The following is a 14,929-nucleotide window of genomic DNA, read 5'->3' as shown; positions in this document are numbered from 1 at the left end:
TGTAACACCAAAGCACATATCCTAGTTCCGACATACAACTTTGGTTGCTCCTCACTGACCCAGCGAAACTTTTGTTGATATTGCTCCGTGCGCGCCATTTCGATAAAAGCGCCCTTTAAACTTTATCATCTCACAGATAGTCTCATCCCCTTTCAGACATTGGCTTTGTTTGGACCGTGAAAATATAACAAGGTAAGCTCAACAGAGTTAAACGAAAAATGTCTCAGCATCTTTGTGCATCAGCGATCCGAAGTCTTTTTCAGGGTGTGGATTTCGGTACAGATTCCGCTGCGTGAGAGTTGACAGCTTCATATGAAATCATAGGTGACACTACTTTGTACACATGATGCCTTATTTTTATGTGCTCTCAACAAGTCCAAACCAATTTTACATATTCGACCGGCTGCACGGGACCGCGAAGCACTGCCACAAAGGACACACAGCATCGCTCGTTCACTCACTCTTATTTTTATCTCTTCTATTTTTAAGGTTTCCTTTTTTTGGGGGGGAGAAAGAGAGGAAGGGCTTTCTTCATCGCCTTTTTGCTACCCTTGTGCAAGCTGTTGTCAAATATCATGACACAAACCTTGTGATCAGTCACGTCTCTTCTTTACTGCCCTGCCATGAACGGCGAATTACATCCTCTTCACATCACTTATTTATCTTCACTAGCACCGTTTAAACCTTCATGGGCCTAGATGCAACTGTGTTTGAGAAAAATATGTTCCTATTCTGAAGCAGCCCAGCAAAGAATGGGACTTGGTAAGATTGGGATATAAATGCGAAATACAGTTATCGACTTTTTTTGGACAATCTAGATCTCATATAATATTCATCATAAAGCATTACCCGTTGTATGTCATAGCTCCAATTATCCGCGAGATAGTGCGGCAATAGATCTTTGAGAGCCTTATTATCATAAAAACCCGACTAGCATTTTACTTTGACAAATACCGTATTGCGTGGCATACCCTCCAAAACGTTTTTCAATTGATAGTGGTTACGTCTTTCCGACTTTTTTTAGCTGAAGAAATCGGTCTTACAGTCATCGTATTCACTTCAAAGAAAATTCCTTCCAAAAAGTTTTATGTACGGTCGCTGAAGATTTGGATCAAAAAGTCCATGGTTTGGCCTAAAAATCAACTAAATCATCAGGTTATACTTTCAATCGTGCATCAAATTAGATTGTCCCAGAATACAGATAAGCAATCAACTTGCGTTCGCACAATTTCATCGCCTGATTCCAGGCTTCTTGTCAATGCAAATGAAGAACAAAGTCGCACAGCTACAAATAAACCTCACCAGGCAGGCAGATCGTGAATTTGTGAAAGGCATCTTGGTTACCAAGATTCGGGAACGCACAGCGATATCACCGAATCGTTATACGTAGTCTCCCACAAACCGTCTCTGTTTCAGACGTTTCAGTTGTTGGCAGGCATTGAGCGCTTTCTTGAAACCTTCTCTGCTCTTGGGTTCTTTTCAAGGAGTATGATCCTTTTGAGTCGCTGCCTTTGCCAGGTTCCTTGACTTTTTTTTTCTGGAATGAGTTGTTTTTTGGAATTTTTGGGGTTGATGAGGGTACGTAGAAGCTTAGATCGGTGGCGCCATCAGATGTCAGCGCAATTTCAAACAGATTCGCTGTGTACAGCAAGGTCTCCGGTTCAGTCAGCGCCCAAAGTCGAGCGTATTGCTCCAGAAATTTGAAACACCTGCCGATATGGGAGTCATCACCACGGTCGTCATCGTAGATTTTCCAGTGAACGACCCCTGGTACCTCCGCTGCCTGGCAAGGGAGGAACATCAAGCGCTCAACTTCACACTGTTGGCAAGCTGTGTGACTTTGTGAGGCACGGTAAGAACAGCTTCCTTCAACTTTTTCTTTCTAGATTGTGGGCTACTGTGTATTCACAGCCGTACTTTTCCAATTTTTATGCTTACTCCTGCACATGCCATTGACATGTATCATGATATCTATCCTTAATTGCGTTCAGTTTCCTTTAACGTTCAATGACCAACATTTAGATGAAACAACATCATTCGTTCACCAATAGTTGGGCACACCCACTTGAGCCATTACTTGTGACTGATTCCATTTGTCGAAACAGAGAAACAGAGGCTGAAAACTTGACAAATCATTAGAAAAAAATAATACATTTATTACATAGAGATATTATCGAGTTTTTTTGTACAGTAACTTTAAATAGAATGCATTTGTAATAAGCGGTTCGCTTACTCTGCATTTTTTCCTGTTGAATCATGCTGTTCGTGCTGCTTTGTCTCTGCGGGCTGGACAGATTCAGCATGTTCCAGGGTCATTTTCTCCTGCATACTTTCAAAGCGGTGGATTTTTTCATCGCTCTCGCTCTTGCCGTTTCCATCACTGGACATGCCTTGTTCAATACGGCTTGCATTTACATCGTCCGGTGTCACCGCTTGACCTGAACGAGCGTCTTCCACCAAATGCTCCATAAAGTCCTTGTTACGCTCTTCCTTGCCCACAAGAACTGCCAAACAAAAAAGTAAAGGAAATAAAAAACAAACAAACAAGGTCAGTATGCAACTGGCAAAGCGTTAATCTCATCCAGTGCCAAGCTTACTTGTAATCAGCAGACCACCACACACACAGCCCATAAAAATCGCTTGTGTCAATCCATAATCAGCAATTTGCTTGCCTTCGGCGTTCAATTTGTAGCTGCCATCGGCATTTCTGATGGGATACCGTTCACCAATGGTCGCTTCGATCTGGCTACTGGCGGCGCTGATCTATAGATGACCGTCAGATCTACAAATATCCAGCACCTGCTATTTGGCTTTTCTTCCACCACAGTCCCAAAAATGAATTTTTCCCGCTCCCAAAGTCCATATCCAAAATACGAAACAAGCAGTAAAAAGGTGCGTACCAGGTTACCAAGTTGATATGCCAAGCCGGGCAAAAGACCTCGGAAAGCGGGTGGCGACAATTCATTGATGTGTGCAGGAATGACACCTATCCATGATTTTTCCTCTTTGAGTATGTGCACCAAGGATAATTCGTCAGATCATCAAAAATATTTGGAATGATTCTCCTTACCCCAGGCGCCCTGAACAAAGAATTGCATGGTAAATGCGCCGAATTGCAATGCATGAATATTGGGACCATAAATCCACAGCGGAATAAAGCATCCGGCCAAGATGGCGCAGACTGCGACACATAATTTGCGACCAAAGTACGAAGAATAGTAACCAATGATTGTACCGCCACAAATTGCACCGATGTTGTAAATGACACTGGTGACCGTCTTCTGCGTAGGAGTGTAGCCAAGTTGAGATGTTAAGAAAGTGGGATACAGATCTTGCGAACCGTGGGAGAAGAAATTCATAAATGCCATTAGGATGACCATGTAGATAAGACGCAGCCAATGATGTTTCAGGACGATCCATGTCTCTTTAAGTAAAGACCGACCGATCACTCGGCGAGCTTCTTGCTGTTTCTCAAAAGCTTCACTTTCAGGCACCCAAAATCGAATAACGATGGCTAGCAGAGCAAACGAGGCGCCAACCCAGAACAAAATTCGCCAACTGGATCCAGTTTCTTCGATTGCATAGTTTACCAGAGTAGCTAGTAGGTAACCGCATGCATAACCTAACAAAGGAATAGTGTGTTGGAAAGGTTCATACCAAGGACCCTTTTTTCAATAATGTGCATGATCCGTTTACTTACCTTCTTGAAAGATACCAGAGAACAAACCACGTGCTTCAATTGGAAGTGATTCCAGTGCTAAACTTGCACCGAGACCCTGTGAAAAAAAAGCAAAAAAAAGCAGAATATGAGATCAGGACAGTCATCCGTGAGAGCGACCGAGTTGCACAAGGGAAAACAATTTCGCGGTTAAAAAGTGACACAAGATCAACTTTTTTAATTCCTTTTTCAACTTACCCATTCACCGCCCATGGCAATGCCAAAGACAGCTCGAAGGCCAATAAAAGTTTGAAGATTAGGAGCGAATCCGCTTGCCATATTGATAAGAGAGTACAATACAATATCCGCCATCAACGGCCAGCGTCGACCATATTTGTCTGCCAAAGCACTAGGATAGATCACAGAATCAATTTCATTATGAGTGTCTGTTGAAACATGCACATATTTGGTTTCATCATAGTTACCCAAATATAAGCGCACCGATGGGTCGAAGCATCTATCCACCAAAAAAAAGGACGCAGATCAGCTTCTACACTCTTATTGGTGTATTTGCGTATAATCTTTTTTAGCCTGTGAAATATCGTCTTACAAGAGTGGTGGTGATCGCACCTAAAAATTTATCCGTCAATATCTTGCTTTTTGTTATACATGTTTTTCGGTGATGAAGGTGAGAAAGAACTTCTCTGATTGGACTTACTTGTGACTTCCGAAGGTTCCACATTAAAGTCCTTGGCTGGATTCCCACACAAACTGACCATTAGATTTCATTTTTCACCATGGTTTCCGATGCAACAGGAATGAATGCTTTCACTTCGCCTCACTTACCGATTTGGGCTGTGGTCAGTGAAACTGAGAAAAAGTCAAAGGCGTCCAATGTCCAACCAAAGAAAGCTGGGTTCCAAAGATAAACATGTCACTGCATTGCCCATGGGGTACTTGAATCTATTCATGGTTTGCTTACCTGCTGCGAACGTGATTCTTTGTGTATTGGTGAGGTTTGTAAGTAGATGCCACATATTGGTAGGCTTTTCCGGTTTATGATAGATGGAGTCCCTGAACGCTTTGAGATGCCGTTTGACGGCGCTATCTTGACGCTTTTCAATCTGTTCCACTTCAACATCAGCCGCTGAAGATTTTCCCATGATGGATCAGATACAGTAAATAACAAGAAAGGCAAAGGAACAAAAAGGAAGAAGTGGTAAATAAAGGGGAGAAAAAAAAAGTGGTTGCATTCTTTATAAGTGGTTGATTTGGCCTTTTTAAATGCCCAAATAAAAAAATTATTCAAGATAAAGTTTGATGCGGCTTGCGCGAGGTTGCGCGGGAGATTCTCTGAATCACTTGACACATTGACCTTTGTGTCTGATTTCCCTTCTCATCACGCTGTTTCGATTCATGGGGAAACCATTAAATTTCCATTTTTGGTTAAAAAGAAAGGGTGAGAAAAAACTCCCACTCGAAGCGAAAATCAGAAAAATTACCATATGTGAGTATATTTATGGGTCGCTTGATGCTGACACAAATATGATTTCAACGGAAAGAACGACTCCAACTTCTCATTGTGAGTTTTTAATTTCCTAAAAAGATGATTTTCCCCTGTGCACCATACGCCAATCGGTTCTCGTTGGTAATCTAATCTGATCCGGGTCCATGACATCGACCGACTTTTTTTTTGCCCCATCTGTGGACTCAACCCATTCACACGATAAAGAAAAAAAAAAGAGACTTCGGTTACTAAGGTTTCTATGAATGATGATGATAAGAACTTTTATTGGTTTCCAAGGGACTCTCCAAGGTTTAAGACCGTTTGTCGTTTTTTGACCGTTTCGGGAAATGTCCCACCACGATCACATCGTTTTCTTTTCGTTTCGCGGGTGTGGTCACTCTTTCTTGCGCAGGTACATACACATGCTCGGCAGACGCCTCTTCTGCTGCTGGTGTTATATCGGCCACCGATTTGACACGCTTAATCTTCAAGGTATCGATGGGGAGAATCAATTTAATCGTAGAACGGATCTCTTCCGCTAATTGTTTGGCGGTCTCTTCGCTTGCACTGCTGCTCGACGTGTCCGTACCAAACAACACTGACATTGGTTTGGTTAAGGTTGCGGCGGTTGCTTGTCGTTGCTGATTGACCTTTTCCAGATCAAAAGTTGCGGGATCCACTTTTTGCACCACTTTGGCTTGCTTTCTTGCGGAGCTCACCGTGGTCACCTCCGGCTTCGCGGCCGCTGCGTCCGTGATGGCTTGGTTGGCCTTGGATTTTCCTTCTTCAAGTGAACGCAACCCGTCCATTCTGGCTCGTTGAATAAGGAGAGCGACTGCTTGAGCATTCATACGTACCGTCGGTGGGCACGGATTACAGCAACCAATCACACCAGCCGATTCGGTGGGCATTCGTTCAACCAGCGCGAATAACATGTGGTTAGGTAAAATGTATCTCGTACTCTCATCTTCTTCTCGTGCAACATGATCACGCCAGTGATGCAATGCTTTGAATACCGCAAATTGCTGCTCGTTCATTGGGTTGTTCCATTTACGCAACAAGCCGCTCCAACCCCCTGGGCCTAGTCCCGTCTCCACATCGTACGTAGGCTTTTCATGCTTTGTCAACGCCAACTCTGCTGATCGCTGCAGAACAGATCGCAATAAGTTCTCATTGGCACCGGATTTCTCCAATAATTCGTCGCGTACGCAATCGTAGATGTACAACAAATAATGGGTATCCGCACGTGCATAATCCAACATCTCCTGCGGTAATGGTCTAACAAGAGATTCATTCATATTAACGATTTGTTTGCTTTCTTCTTCCTCACATCACCAAAAATCCCATACCGAATACGCCAATCTGCCAACTGATACTTCTTATCAGCAATAAAATTGCAATATTTCTGTAAAAGATAGGCCAGACTGTGATGAGGAAACTCTACAATAACCATCCATTTTGTTCAATGTCAACGTTGTCAAGACTTCCATAGCCATCATTTTTTCTTACCAAGCACTTTGGTTGCAAAGTAGGTATCGAATAGATTCACAATATACAGGCCAAAGTCCCGTTGAAGCCAGATGATATCGCTCTCTGCACCATGCAACACCTAATCACAAAACGCAAACATAAGGGCATCAGTTCACACACTCTCCTTCCTTTTTGACATGGATATTAAAAACTTACTTTGACGATCGTAGGATCAGCAAAGAAATCATTCAGTTGCCAAAGGCGATCACGAAGTTCCAAAGTGTCGATAATAAAATCCTCGTCACGTGTGCTAAGCTGCATTAAACATGTAAATCCCTGATAACTTCGGTAGTTGTGATGTTCCAAATCGATGGCGAGTTCGCGATAACCCCTGAGATGGTCCATCATGGCTTGCAGTGATTCATCATTATCCACCCAGGTTGCCGAAGTCGAGTCGAATGGAAGGTATTGCTGAGGTTCTCGTTTCTCAAACATATGTTCAGGATACGTGATATGATGGATTTCGTACTCATAAGGGTGAGGTAACGATCGTGGTATGCCATCTTCGGTCTCCATCGCATCAGCGCTCAATCCTAACACACAGGAAAACAGTCAGTGCACCGTTTTCCCACAGTGAGATCATACCAGTTTTCCCACTTACCGTGATCGAGTGGTACCATCGCATGAGGTTTTACCACGATCTTGCGTTGAAATGGCGTCGATGACAGATTGTCAACGCGATCTTTGAATTTCAATTGGGGACGAACCACATTGCTGGCGTGCAAATATTTGTATTCGAGCTTTCCACTATTGGACTGCAAGCGAACATGCAGATGAGAATCTGCAGAGGAACACGGTCTAACAAATTTAAATACTTACTTTGGCAGATATTTGCGCTACTTCGGGTGCCTTTTGTTTGACACTATCATCGTTTTTCTTATTGCGTCCCAGGTATTCATCCAACCAGATATCCTATACTACAGTTGAGCGACAAAAACACAAAGAAGCCCGCCTCCAATGAATGTCAAAACTCACGGCTTTCTCCAACAGACTATCCATCACGTCGACAGCGCTGCCGTAGCGATCCACGACATCGTCGATATCTTCATATTTCGATGCCACGATACCGGTATCGTTCGAGGCCTGCTGTAATAAACGGTTGGACAGGTCCAATACTCTTGATCCGGCCGAGTCCAAGTTTTTGGCAAAGTCACGATCGAGGGATCGGTAAAACCCGAGATCATTCGGCGGTAATGCATTGGCGGCCGAGGTAGCGGACACGAGCGCCTTGAACAACGACGCTTGATATGCCTTGAAATTGGTAGCTGGATCAGGAATATCCGCTGAAGCCATATTGCAATTCGTTTAAGTGAACAGAAAAAAAGTACTTTACACGGCAATGGCACAAAAAAGTTCTTTTTTTTTTTCGTCCCCCATCGGGGACAATATGTGACTTTGAAATTGGACCATGATTTCGCATTGACAAAAAATTATTCAAGGCAAAATGCCGCATTGCATTGTTATGGCGACATAATACAGTGGTGAAGAATCTAAACGTTCATGATATTAAGGCCAGCCTAACTATCCAACAGTAAAACAGGTCAACGAAGGAAAAAAAAATGATGCATTAAAAGGAATGAAAGAAAGTAAAAAAATAACAAAATGAAGTTATATAAAATCAATTATTGCAACTGGACTGGCAAAAAGTTGCCTACAATGACAGTCTGAAAGGGATATGAGTAAGAGATCAGTAGCATACACTTTAACAAGTATTCTTACCGGAATGTTATATTTATCTCTTCGAATGGTAAATGAAAAGCAACAAGAGATGACACTCGTGCTCTCACGATCGGGATTCTTAAGCAGACAGGAAGTCAATACAGCTTTCTGACCGGGATCGAAGGCGATATTGCCATATTTCTATATATAATGAATGAGCCGCATAATCCTTTAAAAACCATGATCTGAACCAACCTCCCAATAATTCACTGCAGATTCTTCCGCCATGAGTTCATAAATACATAATCGTCCCTGAGAAAAAAAAAAGCTTATTGTTAAAAAAGGTTGTTCGTCGGTTGCACGAATGCTATTCAATCTCTTTCCTCGATGGATGGAAGTATTACCTCTCGCAGATTCTCAATGGGTACATTGACTAAGGATGCAAATTCCTTATTGCCTTTGTATATTTCGCCTGTACGTCGCCATAAGCATGCTGGGATACCCATGGAACTGAATACACGATCATAATCCTGGCAACAGAAGGATCAGTCATCACCATGCACGACGGTCCGCAAATAACAAACTTACAAGCAGTAAGCGTTCAAATGCTTCTTCCACCAAAATCAGATCAATATCCGTCAATGATTGCGCAACTGATCGGAAGGCTGGACGGAATGTTCCCATGACGTTCAGAATACGCTGCCTACTTGCTGCTGACATACTACAGAATGTCGATGCAACATTTAATCTACCAGTGAACTCGGGAAACCCTGACTCGACCTGTGCCTACTTGTTATCCATGTATTTTTGTAATCGTGCGTAGCCATTCACATAATTGTATGGTTTCAAAAATCCAGCTTCGTATTTGGCATTAATGACTTCGGTGAGTCGATCTTCTAATTTGCCGTCGGAAGGATCGGCTGCGGTGAGGAAGAATTTTTCAGCGGTATTAACGGAGGAGTTGTTCTGTAAATGTTGTTGCGGGTGAGGTTGCTGGTTCGGATACATGGGATTCATGTCGGCACCGAGCGAATCAAGAAAGTCACTGTGAACGATTGTATTAGCACTGTCCCGTTTGCAATGGTCTCCAGCGGTTCGGCGTACCTGATAACTGAAATTTCATTGCCCATATGCTCGCTGGCAAAGGTCAATTGACCCGTGCCCATTTGCCCAAAAAATTGGAGTGGCAGACCGCCAAGATTGCTGTGATTGGATCCAAAACCTATCCATGATGCATTTTGTTTGAGCTCCAAGACTATTTCTGTGGATGATTCCTCCCATATTCTTACCGTTGCCAGCAGCCATATGTGACGAGAGTGGGTTATAGCTGTTACTTGACGCAGCAGCGGCTGACATTGGGGACCTGTCTTTGGGTGCTTGCTGGGCATTACTTTGTGAGCTGGAGGAAGGCTGCTTCGGCTCGTCATGGCACAGATGGCCAATGCTACGTTTGATGCATCGCTGACAAGGCCGACCTGGGGTGTAGTGTCTGAGTGTCAATCGTGATGAAAAAAGACCAAAAAAATACACAGAGTCGGTTACTCACCGTCATCGCAAGTCATATGTGATCGACGACAGTACACACAAGCTACAGGGTATATGATGAAGGACATCGATGAGAGGGTTACTCAAATACACTGGTGCGAAATATGGAGCATACCGTGAGTCACTTTTCGTCGCTTGGTGACGGTTCGTTTCTTTTTGGGATCATTAACGTTTGCATTACCGGTCGAGGTATTGGTCGGATCAAGGTCTCCGGAGGATGAGGCAGGGCTGGCGTTATCTTGTGTTCGAGAGTCAGTGGACTCCATGGTCAATGGAAAGAGGTTCAAACTCAAGAGATCCAAGTCACATGCGGGTTTTGCAATTTGCACATAGACTTTTTGCACATTTGAAATGTGGAGCTTTTTTTGCTTACGTCACATTCAAAATTGAGAAAAAAAAAAGACCTGGGCCTGACGAAAGAAGCTCGAAGTTTCCTGCTGCCAATTTTAGCTTCAATGGATACATAAATAACACTGCTAGATATTAGCATGTTTTTTTCCTAGAGGTATGACCGACAATATTACCCATCCCAAGCCACAGTGGGACATTGCACACATGTCCCTACCCCAACTTTTTTCTCGAATAGCTAATGATAACAAGTCTTATCGCTGAGTCCAAAGTTCTAACAATCGGAAAACGGATAGGAAGACTATCCATGATTTATGGGTACAATAGTTGAACAAGTAAAAAGCATTGGCACTTTTACATGTCTCTCTGATGAAATAAAAAAGATCAGCCATATCGACGACAGTTGGCAAACTGTTTTCCTACATCATTTGAACTTCCGATTCATCCCAACTTGGACAATGCAGACTGACGACTTTTTCCTCTTTTGAATGTCATGACAATCAAACAACATTACTGTGGCCTTTCGATATATTGTAGATTCTATGATATAAGGTGTAAAGTTGATATCAGTGGAAGTAGCATGATGCGTTTTATTTTTAGTTACGCTGGCGAAAATAGAAAAATGATTCACAGACTATCATTTTTGTTTTACTCTATTTTTTCCTTATATCCCAGTTTGTAACCATTCCATTGTATCATATCCCTCGACGTCCCCATTTTTTGTTTCGCTCGATTAACTCTTTACGTTACATGTCGTCCAAAAGTGCATTGCGTACTTGTAAGTCCATTCACCTCATGGGAGTTTCGGGGAGGAATATGCTAATCACTCTCTTGATGCTCAGTGACAGTCGAGCAGATAAATACGCTGCAAGCCGATGAAGTAGGCAAATATGAGACGCATCAAGAACATCCAACCTTCAACAGCTTCATTCTCGCTTATCCCCGTGGTAATACGCATGGAGACCGGGATTTCACTGAATGAAAGTAACTTAAACAATGGTCGTGTTAGGTGCCTACACTGGTATGCGCACTGTAGGCCGCAAATCAGTGGTAGAGCTAGGATCGCATATGAAGCGCATTGTTAACTCGCTTTCGCTCATGCGTTTTGAGAATAGCGACGGAGTGGAGCCCGAGACAGTGTCACAAATGATGAGCCCGTTTCGTAATATCACCAGTTTGGAACATCGACTTGTGCCCTTGCTAAGGGCCGGTTTGGAAAATTACTATTCAAATGTCGATCCTACCACGGCCACCGATCATCCTTCAGAAACCAAAATATCGCTCATGGTAACTTATTGCTATGAAGTAAGTTGGAAAACGTTTCTTGCAAAGGGAAGACGTCCTTTAACACGTGCTGGTTCTAGTCACGTCGACCCCGTTTTGCTGCGCATTTTGCGCCTCTTGTGACACCAAAGAAACATCGAGTCAAGGTAGAAATAGAAAACAAGGCAAGAAAGATGCCCGAAGTAAAGGACTCGCAATGGGTGAGGTACGTATTCATTAGCAATTTTCGATAGTGAATTGATGCTGATGGTACGCGGCGTAGAGAGCGAGCGGCATTAGAACAACACAAGCTTCATGATATCAATGAAGTCGTATTAACGGACGATGATGGCAACTTGTACGAGGGAATGGCTTCCAACTTTTTTGCCGTACGTAAAAGAGAAACCGATGGCAAGTCGGTGGTGATGTGTGCTGCGCTAGAGAATATTTTACTGGGCACCGTCATGAAGATTGTCATGGCCATCTGTGAAGAGGACGGAATAGAATTTCAATGGGGCTTTCCCAGGTTACAAGACGCCAGAGACAACAGATGGGAAGGATGTTTTCTGACAAGTGAGTTCGCTGTGTATTCGACAGCGCTATTACGTACTAATGTCACACATTCACAGGCACCTCTCGCTTATTGTTGCCCATCGAAGCACTCTATGTGCCGGACGGCAGGTAGGTCTCCTTCTTCTAAGCACGGTGTAATTGAGTGTCTGATCTTTTTTTTTTTTTTTTTTTTTTTTTTTTTTTTTTTTTGCCGATCTCTCCTATCCCAGTGATCCCATTGTTTTTCCTGAAACGTCAGAAACCATTGAACATATTCGTCATCGGGTGCAGGAAGAAATAGTCAACAGAGCATATGCAATTTCGTGATATCAGACAAGTTTTTTGAATGTGTATTTAATCAATATCCGTATCTTCGTTTTTATCCTCAGTTTTAGCGGTTTGGTCCTCGGTATTAATGCCTTTGGATCCTTCCTGTAAATTGAATTCGATGACAAAAAATACCATCGAGTCATCTTTTGTCTTTGCCACGTAACGAACAGGCTATACACAAGTTGAAATCATTATGGTTAAACAGGAATGTTCGGAGGTTGAGGCACGATATTACTAGCTTACCTGACCGTCCCAATAACGTAATGCATCCACTTCGAATCCAGGTAAACGCACGGTGCACTGTTTCATGATAATGTTACATAAAGAGCACCCGTGAGAAAAGCGGGCATGCAGCAACAATATATGCATCACGTTACCTTGGCAAAGTCCAAGTAAGGATTACCGAAATCCATACACCAAACCTGATCGTCTGAAATTTGGACAGCTTTTCGATTCTGTGCGCTGGTATAGAATGTCTTGCGATCTTTGGGAGACTTCAAATCAAATGACAGCATGGTGACGTCTTCTTCAACAGGTGCACCATCACTGGGGAATGCAAGCATGTCTTTTGACTGGGTGACAGCTAATCGATTCATGGTAACAATAAGAGGCGAGAAAGCATGGGGTTGGTCACTGTAAAGATCGGCTTGTAGTCCGGGATCGAACCACTGTGCGAATTTGAGCGCGACAGACGACCCCGTGGGTAGGCGAATCGGTCGATCGAACTGGTTGCCGAAAAGGATATCGTCTGCGGTAAGATGCTCATGCAAAAACCGACCGCGGATTTGAATACAAAAGGTGTCGTCCGAGTGGTCAAAGTAGTGTGTATTACCGGGTCGACCACGGATACGAATAGCAACATCGCCTTCAAAAGCGCTGTTTTTTATATGTACAGGATGCGCATCGTCGTTGAAAGTCACTGGTTGGAGAGAATCAATAGAATCGCCTACAGAAACCGTCAAACTAAGTTTCTCATTTGCCATGGCTAGAAAACAAGTAGAAAGGGTAAAAGAAAGAAAAAGTGGTAAGAAAAGGAAACGCCAGTTTTGAGCATTGTCAGCCACGTATTGAAACAAAAAAAGGAAAAAAAAAAGTAGACCCCTTGCATGATCAAAACCAAAGTCCGCCTACAGCGCCTGCTGCTTTAACTCCATCCTCACACTCAGTACTCTTCCGTTATCTAAGCTATCCTAGTGATGGATCCACAAAATACGATACATGTTTATCAGATGATTTGGCATATAGAAGAATGACTGAGATTGCATCGCCCACCATCACCGTGGGCATTGGACTGGTTATAATAACATACGTCAGAGTGACGGATGATCAGCGGTTATCTTGATAAACCGACATAGTCCGCCAAACAAGCTTGATTTGCACCAGCGCGTGCCTCACATTTGTCAGAAAGCAGTCTTACTGCCTCTTATGGTATTCCCCTTTTTTCACCAATATATATATATATATATATATTGACGAAATCCCAAGCTTGGCTGGTTGAACTGCGCCGTGTGATTTTTTTTCGGACAGAAGGTGGGAAGCGCAACCCTTGACAGCTGCAAGCGCGAAATCATCAGACCGCATTAGCGTTTGAAAATATGAAAGGCGATCACAAACACAAACCGATCTTATGCGCTATTCAGTAACAAAGCGCGATCAAAAATTCGTCAGGAAATGAAAAATACTTGGTTTCCATGAAAGCGATTGCAATGAGAAAAAAATATGGAAGGGTCATTGGCAGATTGATAACTTCAGGGCACGCATGGAGGACGATGTTTTCGATCAGCAGAGACGCGTCGACACAGGCACGGTGACGGCTTTGCCTACTACACATTGCTGTAGTACGTTGTGGATAACAATCAGTTTCATCGTCATGACAAAGAAAGAACAAATTATATTGGCATAACAACTTTAGTTCCACCATGGTTCCCCTGAGCATCGGTGCGAAAATTGCCTCCATGTCGCCTGATGATGCAGGCATGAGCTGGCCAAGATACTCTCTGTCCAGCCAGCTGATTCAATAAATGATAGTCGGTGTGGCGAAAGCGTGATTTTTTTCCGCAAATATTACGCAAGTCAGCTGGGCTTTATGCTGCTCTGCTCCTCTTTCGCCGTTACATCACTTTTTTCCCTGCTCGTCTTTGTTGGTAAGTTCCGAAATGTTCTCTCCACTGTCATAAGTCCACAATTGCTTACTCTTGCCCGTTTTGCATACCCAATCGCCGCCCTCATTCTGAGTTAGTCAACATTTTGCTTGGCCGTTATCGTGTACGGTTTCGTCCATGGCTGTTCTCCAACACTGTCGTATTTCATCTTTGATTGTGCTATTGTCATCATGTTGCGCGTGGAGGATGCTATTCTTTTGATTATGCTTTTGAGACCGGGGGACTCCATATGCTTTAGTGAATCATTACCATGTCCAGGACTTGGCGGTCCTCGGAAGACTTCGAGGATTATTCAGGTGAACGATCTTTAGATCTGCCCTTGGAGCTGCGAAAAAAAGAGTCATCAGGTACTATGTTCTTGGTGGACCGCGCTCT

The 14,929-nt window shown here is 43.3% G+C and overlaps 5 protein-coding genes across 5 annotated transcripts; 1 reads left to right on the top strand and 4 right to left on the bottom strand.

The window, feature by feature from the left end:
* Positions 1-2,152: 2,152 nt before the first annotated feature.
* Positions 2,153-4,900, bottom strand: BYT42DRAFT_562044 (major facilitator superfamily domain-containing protein). The gene is made up of 11 exons (XM_051567425.1): positions 4,641-4,900; positions 4,505-4,570; positions 4,377-4,412; positions 4,269-4,288; positions 4,144-4,175; positions 3,917-4,067; positions 3,701-3,776; positions 3,071-3,622; positions 2,901-2,986; positions 2,598-2,763; positions 2,153-2,504 (listed from the first exon to the last, which is right to left on the bottom strand). Exons 1-11 carry the CDS (start codon positions 4,819-4,821, stop codon positions 2,230-2,232), a joined length of 1,641 nt encoding a protein of 546 aa, XP_051424985.1. The 5' UTR covers positions 4,822-4,900; the 3' UTR covers positions 2,153-2,229.
* A 453-nt stretch (positions 4,901-5,353) lies between these two features.
* BYT42DRAFT_511749 (ribonuclease H-like domain-containing protein) lies at positions 5,354-8,071 on the bottom strand. The gene is made up of 7 exons (XM_051565163.1): positions 7,671-8,071; positions 7,515-7,607; positions 7,297-7,450; positions 6,852-7,228; positions 6,675-6,774; positions 6,515-6,605; positions 5,354-6,443 (listed from the first exon to the last, which is right to left on the bottom strand). The coding sequence occupies exons 1-7, from the start codon at positions 7,986-7,988 to the stop codon at positions 5,477-5,479; spliced, it is 2,100 nt and encodes a 699-aa protein (XP_051424984.1). The 5' UTR covers positions 7,989-8,071; the 3' UTR covers positions 5,354-5,476.
* Positions 8,072-8,141: 70 nt separating this feature from the next.
* On the bottom strand, positions 8,142-10,037 carry BYT42DRAFT_562041 (uncharacterized protein). The gene is made up of 9 exons (XM_051567424.1): positions 9,901-10,037; positions 9,644-9,829; positions 9,459-9,576; positions 9,145-9,399; positions 8,943-9,075; positions 8,759-8,884; positions 8,610-8,666; positions 8,415-8,555; positions 8,142-8,359 (listed from the first exon to the last, which is right to left on the bottom strand). The coding sequence occupies exons 1-9, from the start codon at positions 9,965-9,967 to the stop codon at positions 8,318-8,320; spliced, it is 1,125 nt and encodes a 374-aa protein (XP_051424983.1). The 5' UTR covers positions 9,968-10,037; the 3' UTR covers positions 8,142-8,317.
* A 1,206-nt stretch (positions 10,038-11,243) lies between these two features.
* On the top strand, positions 11,244-12,195 carry BYT42DRAFT_544215 (aminotransferase; the record flags this gene model as incomplete). The annotated part of the gene is made up of 4 exons (XM_051565746.1): positions 11,244-11,552; positions 11,612-11,736; positions 11,794-12,083; positions 12,140-12,195. 4 exons carry the CDS (start codon positions 11,244-11,246, stop codon positions 12,193-12,195), a joined length of 780 nt encoding a protein of 259 aa, XP_051424982.1.
* A 221-nt stretch (positions 12,196-12,416) lies between these two features.
* Positions 12,417-13,375, bottom strand: BYT42DRAFT_544214 (uncharacterized protein; the record flags this gene model as incomplete). The annotated part of the gene is made up of 3 exons (XM_051565745.1): positions 12,417-12,563; positions 12,636-12,692; positions 12,770-13,375. 3 exons carry the CDS (start codon positions 13,373-13,375, stop codon positions 12,417-12,419), a joined length of 810 nt encoding a protein of 269 aa, XP_051424981.1.
* Positions 13,376-14,929: the final 1,554 nt, after the last annotated feature.

Source organism: Radiomyces spectabilis, assembly GCF_025331425.1.
Source record: "Radiomyces spectabilis strain NRRL 2753 chromosome Unknown BYT42scaffold_4, whole genome shotgun sequence".
NCBI classification, from domain to species: Eukaryota; Fungi; Mucoromycota; class Mucoromycetes; order Mucorales; family Radiomycetaceae; genus Radiomyces; species Radiomyces spectabilis.
The sequence above is the reverse complement of the archived record's forward strand: the minus strand, read 5'-3'. Positions and strand labels throughout refer to the sequence as shown.